The sequence below is a fragment of the Mobula hypostoma genome, chromosome 1 (assembly GCF_963921235.1).
Source record: "Mobula hypostoma chromosome 1, sMobHyp1.1, whole genome shotgun sequence".
In the NCBI taxonomy this organism is placed as follows: Eukaryota; Metazoa; Chordata; class Chondrichthyes; order Myliobatiformes; family Myliobatidae; genus Mobula; species Mobula hypostoma.
The window spans coordinates 66,628,003-66,645,081 of NC_086097.1; the positions used below are offsets into that span (position 1 = coordinate 66,628,003).

The window sequence follows — 17,079 nt, forward strand, 5'->3', positions numbered from 1 at the left end:
CTAACCAATCTTATAGAGAATTAGAGTTGCATGGGAGCTTTGGTCAAGAATATTCGGTCACTTAGTGTTCAGAATGAGGTAGTAGATTGAATTCAACATTGGCCTCTCCAGAGAAGGCAGAGAGTGGTAGTAGATGGTTACTTCTGACTGGAGGCCTGTAACTACGGTGTGCCACAGGTATTGGTGCTGGGTCTATTGTTGTTTGACTTGTATATCAACAATCTGTTTACTAATGTAGTAAACTGGATTGGCAAATTTGTGGATAACGCCAAGATTGGGGGTGTAGTGGACAGTGAAGAAGACTATCAAAGCTTGCAAAAGGATCTGGACCAGCTGGAAAAATGGACTGTAAAATGGCAGATGGAGATTAACGCAGACAAGTGTGAGGTGTTGCACTTTGGAAGGATGACCCAGGTTAGTTCTTACATGGTAAGTGGTAGGGCACTGAGGAATGTGGTAGAACAGAAGGATCTGGGAATACAGATTATTATTTCTTGCAAGTGGCATCACAGGGTTGTAAAGAAAGCTTTTGGCACATTAGCCTTAATTTGATTTGTGAAGTCTAGGGGTTGAACTGTTACATTGAAGTTGTATAAGATGTTGGTAGGGTCAAGTTTGGAGAATTGAGTGCAATTCTGGGCAACTACCTACAGTAAATATATGAATGAGATTGAAAGAGTACAGTGAATATTTACAAGGATGTTGCCAGCACTTGAGAACTTGAGTTATAACTAAGCGTTTGAAGTACAGATATGGTAAATGCAAATAGGCTTTTTAAACTGAGGTTGGGTGAGACTAGAATGTGAGGTCATAGATTAAGGGTAAAAGGTGAACTACTTATGGGGAATCTGAGGGGGACATCATCCAGAGGGTGACGTAAGTGTGGAAGGAGGTACCGTTGGAAGTGGTGTATGCAGGTTTGATTGCAGCATTTAAGAGAAGTTTGTACAAGTATGTGGATGGGAGGGGTACGGAGGGCTTTGATCCTGGTGTTGGTCAATGAATTTAGGCAGATTTTCAGTTTAGGATAGGTCAGAATGGCTGAATGGCCTGTTTCAGTGCCGTACAGCTCTATGATTCTGTTATCCTTTTATGTTTGACTGTTACAACCCTTTGCTGTCACAATGATGAGTGAGGGTTGCCGTCTGTAATGATCAAGATGAGAATTGATGACGTTACTCATCTGGCAAATAACCCCTGTGTCTCCCTGGGATGAACCAGTAATGCAGGTTGAAAGCTGTCTTGCCCAGTCAGAACTTTGAGTGCTGTGGACAAGGATATGGATCATTAAAGAAATCCATTGAAGAGAGCACCTCCAATGGTTCAGGATTGGTGTGGTCTTTTTGGGCAAAGCTCCCAAGAAGGTTTCAGACATTGATCCAGCACTACACCACCTGCTGAAAGCCTTGGCTATTAGCTGAGCAGTCAGGGCACCTCACTGATTGCCAAACATCCAAGAAGAGCAGAAGCATCTTTCAACTAACAGTTGAGAATTCTGAATTTCTTTTAAGACCTTTGCCACTGATTCCTTCCCTATATTTGATAACTTTCAGAATTTGAGCTAGGATGTTCACAATCTCAGTGTTTATAGTAAGCGGTCTGCTCACAAATCCAGCCTATTACTAAAACTGCTCCTGCCCCCTCCACACCATTGCCAGCACCGCCCAACTAGACTCAACTCAACTGCTGTTGAAACTGTCATCCACCTCCACATTTTGTATTCCAGTGGACTGCTGGTCACCTCTGTTGTTGTGATTAATGTAAACCTGAAAAAAGCCCAAGTTCAGTTGCTATATATTATCTCACACTAAACCTGGCATCCATATTCACCCTCACTACTTCACAATTCAGCAATGCCTCAATTAAAAATGTTCATTCTTATTTTCAAAGTGATCTAAATTAATTACAAATATAAAACATAAAATAATTGATTGCATAGGTATTCAGCCCTTCAAGTCAGTATTTAGTAGATGCACCTTTGGCAGCAATTACAGCTTTGAGTCTGTGTCGATAGGTCTCTGTCAGCTTTGCACATCTGGATACTACAATTTTTCCCCATTCTTCTTTACAAAACTGTTCAAGCTCTGTCAGATTGCATGGGGATTGTGAGTGAACAGTCATTTTCAAGTCCAGCCACAAATTCTCAGTTGGATTGAGGTCTGGACTCTGACTTGGGCATTCTAGGACATTGACTTTGTTGTTTTTAAGCCATTCCGGTGTAGCTTTAGCTTTATGCTTGGGGTCATTCTCTTGCTGGAAAACTAATCTCCCAAGTTGCAGATCTCTTGCAGACTGCATCAGGTTTTCCTCCAGGATCTCCCTGTATTTCCCTTCTAACTTCACAAGCCTTCCTGGGCCTGTTGCAGTGAAGCAACCCTACAGCGTAATGCAGCCACCAAAATGCTTCATGGTAGGGACAGTGTGTTTTTGATGATGTCTGGTGTTTGGCTTATGCCAAACATAGCATTTAGTCTGATGGCCAAAAAGCTCAATTTTGGTTTCATCGAACCATAAAACCTTCCAGCTGACTTCAGAGTATCCCACATGTCTCCTAGAAAATTCTAGCTGAGCTTTCATGCAAGCTTTATTCAACAGTGGCTTTCTCTTTGCTACTCTCCCATAAAGATGCAACTGGTGAAGCACCCGGGTAACAGTTGTTGTATGGGCAGTCCCTCCCATCTCAGTCACTGAAGCTTGTAACTCCTCCAGAGTTGTCATAGATTGCTGGGTGGCCTCCCTCACTAGCCCTTTCTGGCATGATCACTCAGATTTTGAGGACGGTCTGTTCTAGGCAGATTTATTGCTCTGCCATATTCTTTCCATTTCTTAATGTTTGACTTAACTCTACTCTAGAGGATATTCAGTGATTTGGAAATGTTCTTGTATCCTCTTCCTGACTTGTGCTGTTCAATAACCTTTTCATGGAGTTGCTAGGAGTGTTCTTTTGCCTTTATGGTGTAGTTTACGCCAGGATACTGACTCACCAGCAGTTGGACCATAAGACAATAAGACATAGGCCATTCAGCCCATTGAGTCTGCTCTGCCATTCCATCATGGATGATCCCAGATCCCACTCAGCCCCATCCACCTGCTTTCTCGTCATATCCTTTGATGCCCTGACCGATCAGGAAACCATCAACTTTCGCCTTAAACGTACCCGCAGGGTTGGCCTCCACCACAGTCTGTGGCAGAGCATTGCACAGATTCACTACTCTCTAGCTAAAAATTTCCTCCTTACCTCTGTTCTAAACAAGGCTAGCATCAATTAAATATTTCAGCCATCTAATTGAGAGCTACTATGTTTCACGAACAAATTAAATGTGAAGAATTGATTGTCTGCATTTTAAGCATGACAAATTTATTGTTACTTTCTCCAGTTTAAGAAAGTGTATTAAACTGGAGAAAGGTGCAGATGATCAATTTTTCTACTTGTAACAATACTCTCTGGTTTGACTTATCCTGGCTTTTTAGGGTGGGATAAAAACTACCTCTCTGCAATACTTTCAAAGGAAAGAGGAGATGCTAACCCAGTCAGAAACTTGGCTAATTTTCAGGTGATCTTGTACATTGGACTGCATGGTATATAATTGATGGCCCATCCTAAAAAAGTTTACTAAAGGCACCAACTATTTTCATAGTTGGCTTAAAAGAAATAAAGTTGGCAAAGTGCCAGGACTGAATGGGCAATGGTAGGCAACTTCCTGACTGTTAAATATGTCTGTTAAATCTATCCATTCATGACGTAGTGAAATCACATTAACGAGATTTAATTCCTTCAGTAGGTAAAAGGGAGAGTTCAATTGTGAATTTGATATGGTCTGTGTGGATCTTAGAAAAGTTTTTAATAAGGTCTCGTAAAAGTGGACTGATCAGAAAAATTAAACACCATGGGATCCAAAGCAGATTAACAAATTAGAACTAAGACAGGTTTGTGAAAGGCAATGGTTGACAGACGTTCTTATAGTGAGAAGTGGTGAGTTTCACAGGTCTCTTTTTCTCATAACTGCTAATGATATAGATCTAACTATAGCAGCATTATAACAGTCTGCACATAACCTAGAGAAGTGTGAGGTAAAGCATTTGGGAAGTGTGGCAAATTAAAGGAATGTATAATAAATGGGAGATGGATATTGAATGATTTGGATGATAAAGCTGGAGTGTATGCCCACAGATCCAAAAAAATTGCAGCACAATTGAATGATGCAGACAACAAGGCATTTGGGATGCCGCTATTTATTAGCCTGGGTGTATAAGATAAAGGAGATGTATGCAGTTCCAGTATAAATACTAATTCTTCACAACTTGACCACCACACACAGTTCTGGCTTTTATTCCTTGGCTAAATGTCATCTATTGCCATAGCTGTGTGTCAAAATTGCCAAAATATATTATAATTTTTGAATGTTTCTGACAATCAAAAACATATGAAAATTGTTTAAGAATACCCACATATTGAAATATTTTAAAGTTACAGTACTGTGCATAAGTCTTAGGAATATATATATGGCTAGGCTACCTAGGACTTTTGCACTGTACTGTAATGTATTTGTCAACATGGAACTGAGGGCAAGCTTGTGAATCTGGCAGGAGCAAAGGAAGCTGGGAATGGCAAGGGTGGAGCATCATGGGAGGGGTGTGGAACAAGCGGCAGAGAAGGAGAGCCAGGGTGGAGGGTGGAACAGATGCAGACACACCAGGCAAGGTCATTCGATTCCAAACTGTTGGTTTACTGATCATTACAGTATGTCACTGTAATGCTTCCCACTCCTTCCCCTCTCCCTTCCCATTTTCCCAACCATGATTCGCTTTTCCCTGCCCCCCTTCCCACTCTCATCCACAACAGAGACTCATAGTAGAATCAAGTTTATCATCACTCACATTTGTCATGAAATGTGTTTTTTATTTACGGCATCAACACTCTACTGGAAGGTAATGAAAGAAGTGAAAACTACATATAACAAAAGTATTGTAATTGAAGCTTTAGAAATCTATGGTTGTTCTTTATGGTGATTCCATTCTGTTACTTCACAAATAATATTAGTCCTAGAAGATGTTTTTCTTTGCAACAAGAAACAAGTCAAAAAGTACAAAATTGTGATGCATGAAATCAAAAATAAAAATGTGTAATTCTGAAAACACTTCACAAATCAGGTAGATTTTGTCAAGAGAGAAAAAGTTATTATTTCACATTTATGACACTTTGGTGGACCCCTACCACTTTCAGAAATGTATGTTTTGAGATGCAATATTCTCACTGGTCAGAATTGCAGGCTCCCTGCGCAGATTGTCACCCACTCGTGAAGATCACCTTTAAAATTTAAAATTAGGGCAGTTTTTGTAGCCCTGTCCCTCATATAGCACTACACCCTATGATGGTCAGATAACAAAAAAAAACACTGGAAAAGTTTATATGCCAGATCATTTCCATACTTGAAATATACTTTCATTTTGGTAGAAAGCAATGGATTTGAACTCTGCTACCATATGTCATTATGTCAATACCCTCTAAGTATTTGGATTCATTCCCACAATACTGTTTTGAAAAAATGGAGTAGTTTTTTTTCCCCCTGTTCAAGACAATAGTGACCTCTCAATACACAACATGTTGGAGGAACTTAGCAGGTCAGGCAGCAACAATGGAAGGAAGCAAACAGTTTACTTCTCGGGCTGAGACCATTCAATTGTCCTGATAAAGGGTAATAGCCCAAAAAGTTGACTGTTTATTTCCCTCCATAGATACTGCCTGTTCTTCTAAGTTCCTCCAGCATTTTGTGTGTGTTGCTGAAGCGTTTCAGCATCTGCCGAAATTTGCTCATCTCCAACGGTTGCCTCTCAACAAGTAGTACAGAGATTCCAGCATTTATACAACCCTGCTATTGTAAATTGACCTCTCTTTCCTTCCTATGACACTTTGAAGCCCATTTTCTTAAAAAAACAATTTGAGATGGGCAGAAATCATAAAGACTATAATATAAGTATACCGCTTGCTATTAAATAGTGAAGGATTAGTGTTGGTCCACCAAATATCTAAACCTATTATGATCCAAATATTTTAAAGCTTTACAAATTTTAAATCCTAGCAAGTGTTAGAATTGAAGATCTCGAGTAATATTGCTGCAAGGCATAAATATTTGTTTTCAATTATATCAATTTTTTTATCATTCTATTAAATAATGTAAGTATGTTAACTTCTTGTAGAGGCCAAGTCATTGGATAGATTTAAGGAGGATATTGATAGGTTCTTGATTAGTCAGGGCATCAAATGTTACAGGGAGAAGACAGGAGAATGAGGTCGAGAGGGAAGATAAATCAGCCATGATTGAAAGCCAGAGAGTAGTCTCGATGGATTGAATAGCCTAATTCTGTTTCTCTGGTCTTATGATCCATTCAACTGCCCAAATGATCATCAATGTTTGAAAATCTGTGTTCCTAGAAATGCTTGAGGATTAAAAATTGTTGATGGATTGGGTGTTTAGTCTCAAGTCATGCAAACAAGTTTTATCTAGCTCTGGTACATTATTTCCTCCTCTGGAATAATGATTCATTCAAAGTTTCCAGCTCAAAGTATACTTGTACCCAATAATTATTCCTAATGAAATTCCATCCAGACAGTTCCTGAAAGATACCTCTCCCTTAATGCTTCTTCGTTCCCTATCATGTTACCACCATACCATTCTAGAAGGTGGAAGAATAATCTGGAACACCATTTGGCTTCCTCATTGGTATTGTGAAAAGCAGCAGGGCTTTGCTGGAATGCATAATTGACTGCCTTAGTTACTAGCCTATTTCTGTAATATTTCTATTGGAAAAGGGATAAACTAACATATGTTCACATTATCAGAGATACTGGAAATTTCTTGAGTGTCATTAGAGTTGCATTTGCTCAAATGGACAGTTTTATATTGTACTCTGACTTGTATTCTTTGGGTAGTGGAAAGACTTTTGAGGAGCCTGAAAGTGAGTTTTTCCTCTAAGTATGGCCAGGCTTGAATATGGGCTTGTTAATATCCATGTACGTCAATCACTGAAAGTTGACATGCAGGTCTAACTAGCAATTAGAAAGGCAAATGGTACGAGTACACTAATAGAAAGGGGATCTGGGGGAAAGAGTAATGAAGACTTATTCCAATTACATAGGATCCTGTAGTAACCACATATGGGATATAATGCTAAGGTATCTTTTCACTTACAAAAGTATTATCTGCTTGTGATAGAGGGAATCAAAGGTTTGCCAAATCGATTCCTGGGTTGGCAGGTTGCCATATGCAGAGAGACCATACAAATTGGGTCTATGGACTGTTGAGCTTAGAAGTGTGTGAGGTAATTTCATTGAGATATATGATCTTCTTACAGGGTTTTACAGCTAAAATGCAGAGTTGATATGTATCCCAGCTCGGTGCTTAAAATAATTGTTCACAGTCTTAAAAATAATGAGTCACCTATTCAGAAGGGTAAGAATTTTTTTCAATTAAAGACATTAATCTTTTGCATTTCCTTATCCTAATTTTCAGTAGAGGCTTAGTTACTGAATATGTCCAAGATAGTGATTAAATTACTTTTGGATATTTAAGGAGAGCTGATGAGATAATGGATCAGGCAGAAAGGGTTGTTGAGTCTACGAATGCTTCCATTTCTTATGTTTTGATTCCTACATACTGGGAAAGGAGAGGGCAGAACAGTGCTGGAAAAGGAAGATTAGAGGAACCACATCCATCTTCGTATTCAGAGAGCAAATCTTCGAAATGATGCTCTGCAAACACCAGAAGGTGAGATTTCTGTGTTTTAGATGGGGTATTTTTAGTGAAAGATGCCATCTATTGCAGCCACACTTGCAGTCTCCAGTGTGCTGGAGAGACATGGAGATATAACTTTTCAGGTCAGCTCTCCGTTGTTCTGTAACTTTATCACCGAGAGAGATGGAGAGAATGAACTACATTTCATGTTCTATTGCCAAAACTAAAAATTTGGAGAGACTACGGGGCCCAGCTGGATTGTGGGACATTTGACAACTAAGCGTGCTGTTTTTTGCATGCAGATTCAGAATCAGGTTTATTATAGCTGACATATGCAGTGAAATACTTTGTTTTGTAGTATGGCACAGTGCAACACGTAAAACTTACTGTTCCAAAAATAAATGGTGGACAAGTGATGATGTGTGCTCTTCACCATGCAGGAGCTAGATACTGAATCTGCTTTTGTTATGAATTCAAAACTGTTTCTATTGCCTCAGTCTCTAACCTGTGTGTGATGTCAATTAATATCCCCACACATCGAGTCAGAGTTTGTGCTAAGAGATGGTCTCTCTGTCAGTGCTTACTGTTCACGCACCCCACCCAGCACCCTAACAAAAGTCCCACTTATGAGATCCAGTGCTGTGAGCGGGCACTTGAAAAGGGAAGGATCGCAGGGCAGTGTGTGGGGTGTCGTTGGCTGGGGCACCCAGAGAAAGTAGGCACCTATAGCTGAGCCACTCAGCAATGTCTGACTTGCTGAATGTGTTTGAATGTTTCAGACAATTGCAAACATTTAAAAAAGAAATCACAAACTATTTTTTAGCTTGTTAAAACTATCAAGGAAAAATATGAAAAGCCAAAAAAATTAAAAATAACTAGATTAATAAATAGCTACCAATGTCATCCACGGCCGCTCAAATTTATTGTGGCATTGGGGTGGATGCTCGCTGCACTACTTCCATCTTGGTGCCAGAGCTCCAGATGGAAGGAGTTTTGAAGTGGAATACAGTTAGTGTCCACCAATAAAGGGCTGATAAAAAGGAAAAGTTGGAAGTAGGTACGTGGGGTAACATCCATAAACCCGATAGTTTGGCGGCATTTCTCTGTTAGCTGGAACCTGAGGACATAAGGTCTGGGTGCAGTGGAACACATGAAGATTGGGTATGAGCGTGATTGATAGCAATGATCTGTAGGTAAATAGTGTGAGTGTGGTGAATTGAGTGGTGTCTGAAGTTGTTTTTGTTAGTGACCCACGACATTTTTAAATGTATCACCTAGCTTGATTACTAATGTAACTGCATCACAACTCCAGACCTGGCACTGACTACCATATCTTCTGATTGTACTGCCTTCCAAATATTTACCTAGAAAGACAATGGCATCCAACATCCCTTCCTCCACCACCACCTTACCAGGGTACAGAACGTTTCTCTTTTCCACCTTCTCTTGCAAAATCCCTTGTGCAGTGTCCACTGTCCCATCAGTGCTATTTTTCAGAGGTTCTCAGACCTGATTGCATCCTGCAGGCTGCTAACTCCAGTGCCCTCTACTCCCTCCCCCGAGAAAGCATATTCTCTTTAGCACTGCACTCTAGCTTTAAGCATCCTGGACTGACTTTAATGGAGTGAGGCATACACTGCAATATTCCACGATTGGAGCACCAGTCATACTGCGGTGTGGTTGCTGCCAAGCTGGATGTTGAAGCTGTTAAGTGAGCAGTATGTTGGTGTGCTACCTACATTGTAATCAATGGGCACTAGTCATTGTACACCATGAGCCTCACAACTATTTTGAAGTTATGTAATTTACAGCCCCAAATCCCCACCCCACCAGACACAAACACCACTCATCTCCACACAACTTTGTATAATACATTACAACTCCAATTAACAGAAATGTTTGAAATTAGCTTTTTATCAACCACATAATTATGATATTATAAGTTTTAAAAACAATTGGTCAGATATTGTTCTGAGAAGCAAATGACATCTCACAGACACATTTCATGGGGTTTTGCACTGACTGGGAATCCATTCTGTACACTGCCCTTTCTAAGAACCCTGGGAGCTCTGCAATCAATTAATGAATTAGATCAAGATAACTTACATGAGGTGAGCAGTCAAAATGGGGAGAGTTAATTTGAATGTCTAATGCTCAAAAACTGAAATAAAGAGGAAGAATAATGGGATTAAGAAAAAGCAATGAACTTTTAAATTATTTTGTTGAAAATCAAATAATTAACAGCTGTAGGAATGAGATTTCACATTTGACAAGTGAATTAAAGTTAATTTTCAGATGTTTTAGCAGAATTACAAATTTAACAAGCAATTAAAACTATTTTCACTTAACTAGACAGGTTTTAATGTTTCTGGTGATTTTCTAATAGGAAGTCTACCCCATGCATTACATTTCGCAGCTGTCTCCAGTGTTATGCCAGAAGGAATGTGCTGGAGTGCAGAGCAATTTTGACAGGAAGTTCCTGTTTTTGTGTTTCCTGAGCAAGCCATCTTTATACAGGTTATATTTTAATAAATGTGCTGACAGTCATCCTTTTTTTTACAAAATAACATTGACTAGCCATGACTGTACTAAAACATTTAACTACATTCAAATAATTATTGGGAAAACAGAATTGCTTATATATGTAATACTGTACCACTTCCATTCATACTTTATCTTCAAATCCAGTACTAGTTAATTTGGTGCCAATCTTTGACAACATGTTGAATCTCCAAAATTAAACATCAAAGAAATTGGCCTTTCCATTTCTTCATTCATACCAACCATCCTACCTAACAACGCCCATCTCGCAATTTCCCTATATCTCCCTATGCCTTTCCTATCCAAGTGCCCTTTAAAGGTTATAATACATCTCCTCTGGTTGGTCACTCCAGATATGCATCACCCTCTGTGTTTAAACCTACCCCTCTGATCTCCTTAAAATTTCTTTCCTCTCACTTGTGCCCTCTAGTTGTAGATTCTCCTGTGAAAATTATTCTATCTATCCTATCAATGACCTTCATAATTCTTTAACCCTCGATAAGATCATTCCTGAGCTGCATACATTCAAGTGAAGGTAAGCTCAGATTGCCCTGTTTCTCTTTATAAATACAACCCAGTATTCCAGACAACAATCTCTTCCGCATTCTATTGCTACCACATTGTTCCTATAGTGCAGTGACCAAAACACTCTGAGTGTCGGTTTCGGCAATGTTTTGCACAACTGCAACATGAATTCCCAATCTTTTACTCAATGCTTCACAAAATGAAACAAAGAAATTTGAATCCTATAGCCAAACACCATTACTGTTTGAATGTTATTATTCACTTTTAAAAGTTGTTAAGGTAGCATATTATTGAAAACTTTACATTTTTCTATTACTTAGTGAATTAAATGCTGCATAATTTCATATGGACAAATCCTTATCACAGAGACCGTGCTTTTATTTCAAACTAGGTTTGGTAATAAAGTAACTGGAATTAATCTTTCTAATCTATTTTATCTATCTATCTGATACAACACGGAATAGGCCCTCCCAGCCCTTCAAGCCACACCACCCAACAATCCCCTGATTTAATCCTAGCCTAGTCACCGAACAATTAACCTAGCAACCAGTAGGTCTTTTGGACTGTGGGAGAAAATCCATGTAGTCACCAGGAGAACTACTAACTTCTCTCAGGCAGTGGAGGGAATTGAACCCTAGCCGTTGGTACTGTACAGCCTTGTGCTAACCAGGACGCTATCTCCCTGATACTTTGCTCATTATAAAATACGTAATTGTGGGAGTTTGTAGTTATTATATTAGTTAATATTTACATCAATATTTGTAATAAAATTAGATTGGACAAATGCTAAATTCAGGTGACTGTTTGTATGTTTGTTAACACGGATTTGAATTGGTCTGCGAGGTAAAGTGAGGCGTGCACAGTAAATGGCCGAGTTTTTATTTTGCGGCGGAGTTGAGAGGCCTGGGCTGCCAGCAGGGCCAACACTGCAGTAAAGAAGGCTCTCCTCTCCCCCAAACATTCTCAAACTATTGCTAGCTGGCGAATCCCTGCCCGCAACTTCCCCCAACTGAGAAAGCTTTAAGATTTTTAAGTGTTGCAGAATGTCCCCGAAACTTTTATACACTCGAAAGTTTAACAAACATAAAACAAAACCGATCCCCTTTTTTTCATAGTTTAACAATCCCTCCGAGTTCAAAGGGGTCACGGATCCTTCGCCAGCTTTAAATATTAACGAATCCTGGTTGAGCTCTGGTCTACACGGAGACAGGAGAAACACGAGCTCACCGATTCCGTATTACGGGTGCGCCGGCGGAAAAAAAAACTGGGAGCTGAGCTCCCGTTTGATAGCGTGAGCACAAATTCCCGGACTTGCAATTATTTAAACAGGTTAGTGCCAGTAGTTCTGTGTGGCAATCATTAAAATATATTTCTTATGCATTAACTAACAAAGGAGGTCTTGCGAGTTTCTTTATAATCAACCGCAGTGTAAATTAAAGGCAATGTCTACATGAGGAAGCGTTATCCGTATAAGTAATGCAGCATTTCGCTCACTGAGCAACAGGATATTTTAAACTTTCCAATAATGCAGCAGAACAGCAACTTTCAAAAATGAGTAATACTTCGAGAGGAAAAAGTGCATATAAACCGCGTTTATTTGTTTCTACAACAGTGATTTTTGGAGTTCAATCATTTAAATTATTAAAACAATATGAAACTTCTCCACATTTAAATATATGAAGTTTTTACAAAGTAGTTTCTAGGGATCGTGGTTCCCCTGGCTGTAGTAAAAACGTCACATTCAGGGATCGTCCATCCATAACTGACATGAAAAGAGATTTATTCATGCACAGACTACCGAACCATTTGGATTCTCAGACTGTGGTGGCTAAGTAGATCAAGAATATGTTTTGAGCTGTTAGGAAAATCAAATGATGTGAGATTACTGCAGGAAAGTGACACTGAGGTAAAAGATGTACGGTGGGACGATCATGAAGAAGCGAATTGCTTCTTCGGAAAAATCCATTTTCAATTCTTCTGTTCCAACTTAATTTAATTCAAAATACCCAAACCCTGGCCAATATCGTATCTTTTTTAGCGAGTAAAGGTGAAGTTGATATAAATATATTTCTGTGAGTGAAAGAGCATGTTGGGTAAGGCACATCCAAATGTTAATCTGCGGTTCCAGCCGTGTAACAGCGAATATAGATGCCATTCTGATCAAAGTCTTGCGACTGTAACGACATTTTTATGAAAATTAAACACATGAAACATTGCTAGATTAATGACACGGAAAAGAGAAAGAGCGAACCCAGCAATCGATTACAGTTTGAACATTTAAGTCAGAAATTAAAGTAGTCATGATACAACCCTATCAAATGTTGCGCCCCGTACTCACAAATAAGGCTCTGCAAACAGTAGTCATGGGTGATTGCTGGTATTTGTTTTAAGAAATTGTCTCCTAAGGAGGTGGTTGCTTCTGGTTTCATTTTCACAGGGCTATTAAACCATTGCGAGTTTCATGCTTAGTTGTTCAGACAAAGCTTGCAAAGCGCAGAAATGATGGGGCTAAAATAAAATCATCGGGAACGGGTCGATGCGCTCGTATCCTGCTTAGCATGGAATCCAGAAAAAAATAATCAGAATTATTAATGACCGGCTTTGGTTCAGGTGACAGCCTAAATTTACACAGTTGGTCTGAAATAGGCTGCCGTGCAATAAATTATTCTGATTGTACAGCGCATCTTGTTTAATTGTGAGCCCGTAGATTTCCCACAGCGCTGCCTTTCTGGCATTTAACTTTTACAGTGCAGAGCCGAACGCCGGTCTATGTGCAGTGCTTAGTTATCGCGCATTGTGTGACAAGCTGTACACGTGACTCGTAATTTGCACCAATACCTGAAGAAATCGGAGAGTTGGCTTTCGCGATTGATTATTTGCCTGAAGCTGCGCTCTGCGCAGCTCTTACAAAGTCAGCTGCGCACCCACATTACGGGCATTGGATCCACCGGACGATCTCAGGTCTCCGAAAGCGGCGTTGTGCCGTGCGGCGGACAACCACGACACCTCTAGCCGCAGTACAATAGTGAGAATTGCCTGGTTGCCATTGCTGATGTTTGCCTGTTAATCGGTGATCTGTTAGATATACAGCAGCTTGTCTGCGAGAGAAGATCGGGCATTGTCTCCAGACATTTCGCTGGAGCGTCCGACACTTGAGAAGTCGGAATGGTCGGAACGAATAAAAGCAACGAGTTCGAGGAGATGCCGTACGCATTGCAGGCGAGAAACGAGCAAGCGCGGATTTGAGAAGGAAAGCCTTTACGATAGTTTCTGAGGGTACAGTATGTTGTCCAATGTCTCTGCCAACCCAGACGATGCCATGAACGGTGCCAATTTTACTCACAACGGGACTACAAGCGGCGCGTATAGTCGCGCTATCTTCATCTCATTCATCTACTCCGTCGTCTGCTTTGTTGGATTGTGTGGGAACTCCTTGGTCATATACGTGATCCTAAAATATGCCAAAATGAAGACGGCAACCAACATCTACATCTTGAACCTGGCCATCGCCGACGAACTGCTGATGTTAAGCGTGCCATTCCTGGTAACATCGACCTTGCTGAACCACTGGCCCTTCGGCTCGTTGCTCTGCCGTCTGGTGCTCAGCGTGGATGCGGTCAACATGTTCACCAGCATCTACTGCCTCACTGTTCTCAGTGTGGACAGGTATATCGCGGTGGTGCACCCCATCAAAGCTGCCAGTTATAGAAGACCCACCATAGCTAAAATAGTCAACCTGGCCGTGTGGCTCCTGTCCATACTGGTCATTCTGCCCATCATTATCTTTGCAGACACGGCCCCCAACACTGACGGCTCGATCATCTGCAATATGCAGATGCCAAAGCCTGACAGACAGTGGCTTGAGGTATTCGTGGTCTACACGTTTTTAATGGGGTTTCTCATCCCCGTTGTTGCCATCTGCCTGTGCTATATTCTCATCATTGTCAAAATGAGAGTGGTTGCCCTTAAAGCTGGGTGGCAACAGCGCAAGAAGTCGGAGAGGAAGATCACCTTGATGGTGATGATGGTGGTGACCGTGTTTGTGATGTGCTGGATGCCATTTTACATAGTTCAGTTAGTGAAGATATTTCTGGGGCGACAGAATCTGACCGTCAGCCAGCTCGTGGTCGTCTTGGGTTACGCCAACAGCTGCGCCAACCCCATTCTTTACGGCTTTCTCTCGGACAACTTCAAGCGATCGTTCCAGAGAATCTTGTGTCTACGGTGGATGGACAATGTGGTGGAGGAACCCATAGATTACTATGCCACGGCCCTCAAAAGCAGAGCGTACAGCGTGGAAGAATTCCAGCAGGATCCACTGGAATCGGAGAGCGCCTATCGCAATGGCACGTGTACCTCAAGGACAACCACCCTCTGAGGAATCGCAAAGCGGCTGAGGAGAACCCGACAAAGGTCCTGTCCTTTGGCTCGATAACTCGATTAGTGGGACAGATTTCTGCCGCTCTGTTATGTTCTCTGGTCGCATCCCCTGCCGTAATGCTTTAGGTTGTGAAGAAATATAACTGATGTTTAATAAGGCCGCGATCTCTCGCCTATTTGAACTGTTCAGTCGCTTTTATATGCAGTATATAATATAAAACTTCTCTCTAATTCATCTTAAGCTTAATTCAGATAAGAGCTGTCGCGTTTAAACCATGCTGGAAGCTTTGTGTTGATGTTGCCAAGATTCATTTAAACATGTTTCTGTGTGTGGACTTCTTCAGAGTCTGCCAGTGATGTAGTATTTCAAACCTGATTGAATTAAAGTTCTAAGACTGGGAGACCGCTTTGCTGAACATCTACGCTCTGTCCGCCAGAGAAAGCAGGATCTCCCAGTGGCCACACATTTTAATTCCACATCCCATTCCCATTCTGACATGTCTATCCACGGCCTCCTCTACTGTAAAGATGAAGCCACACTCAGGTTGGAGGAACAACACCTTATATTCCGTCTGGGTAGCCTCCAACCTGATGGCATGACATCGACTTCTCTAACTTCCGCTAAGGCCCCACCTCCCCCTCGTACCCCATCTGTTACTCATTTTTATGCACACATTCTTTCTCTCACTCTCCTTTTTCTCCCTCTGTCCCTCTGAATATACCTCTTGCCCATCCTCTGGGTCACCCCCCCCTTGTCTTTCTTCCCGGCCCTCCTGTCCCATGATCCTCTCGTATCCCCTTTTGCCTATCACCTGTCCAGCTCTCGGCTCTATCCCTCCCCCTCCTGTCTTCTCCTATCATTTTGCATCTCCCCCTCCCCCTCCAACTTTCAAATCCCTTACTCACTCTTCCTTCAGTTAGTCCTGACGAAGGGTCTCGGCCTGAAACGTCGACTGCGCCTCTTCCTATAGATGCTGCTTGGCCTGCTGCGTTCACCAGCAACTTTGATGTATGTTGCTTGAATTAAAGTTCTTCCCCCATTAGTTTCTCGCCGCCTTGCTACACGATGGCCAATGACTCCCCAAAACTAGACAGAGAGGCAGTTTGTAATATTTGTTCAACTGATGCCTTGTTTCATCAAAAGAAGGACTCTTGTCTTTCATCGCCTATAAAATTATGCTCTTTAGGCAATTAACTTTTTTTTTAATGGCGCTTCTCCATAAAAAAACTAATTGGCAAAATGAGGTTTGGTGCACAAGATCTCATTTGAACTTTAAGGCCAAATAATCCGATTTTATTACCGTTCTGCACATTAATCAAGTGGGAAGTCATTCTGGGAACATAATAACTTTGGCCCATCCAGATGGTGAGCAGTTTCGCTTTACAACTGGTCGTCCTTTGATATCCGCCCCGCCCCCATCAGCGTTAAATACAACTCTGCACGGTCGGGACAGATTTTTAAAAATTTAGTTAGGGAAATTAATTTGCTAAGGAAATTCAATTAAAGTTGATTGCAAGTAAATTAGACACGGACTTCGAAGTAAAGAGAGCTTTATTCACGATATCGTGGGGACTAGAACTCCAAATAATAGAGCACTGCTCCTTTTATAGATGTACAAATCGATTGCAAAAGCACAGACTGTACGATTAGCCCTGTGAATTACAAAGTTATAGCTAGGTTCACATGCAGTTCTCTTGTTATAAGCGATACCCATAGCAACAGCCCATTTTTTAAAAAAAATCAGTCTTGTGTACAACTTTGTATAAACAGTTTGTCTCATTCCCTTGAGACTAATTCTTACAAGGTAAGTATCTGCAAGCATGGATTCTAAGATTGGATCTGCTAAAATATAAGGCCATATCTCCCACAAACTAAGCTGCAAACTGGTTTCCTTATTCA

General features: G+C 40.9%; 1 protein-coding gene across 1 annotated transcript; it reads left to right on the plus strand.

The window, feature by feature from the left end:
- The first annotated feature begins 13,754 nt into the window (after positions 1-13,754).
- On the plus strand, positions 13,755-15,847 carry sstr1a (somatostatin receptor 1a). Its single transcript, XM_063050089.1, has one exon. It carries the CDS (start codon positions 14,083-14,085, stop codon positions 15,175-15,177), a length of 1,095 nt encoding a protein of 364 aa, XP_062906159.1. The 5' UTR covers positions 13,755-14,082; the 3' UTR covers positions 15,178-15,847.
- The last annotated feature ends 1,232 nt before the right edge of the window (positions 15,848-17,079 follow it).

What these genes read in the sequence shown, in the direction of transcription:
- sstr1a (XM_063050089.1), top strand. Translation starts at nt 14,083, where the DNA reads ATGTTGTCCAATGTCTCTGCCAACCCAGACGATGCCATGAACGGTGCC.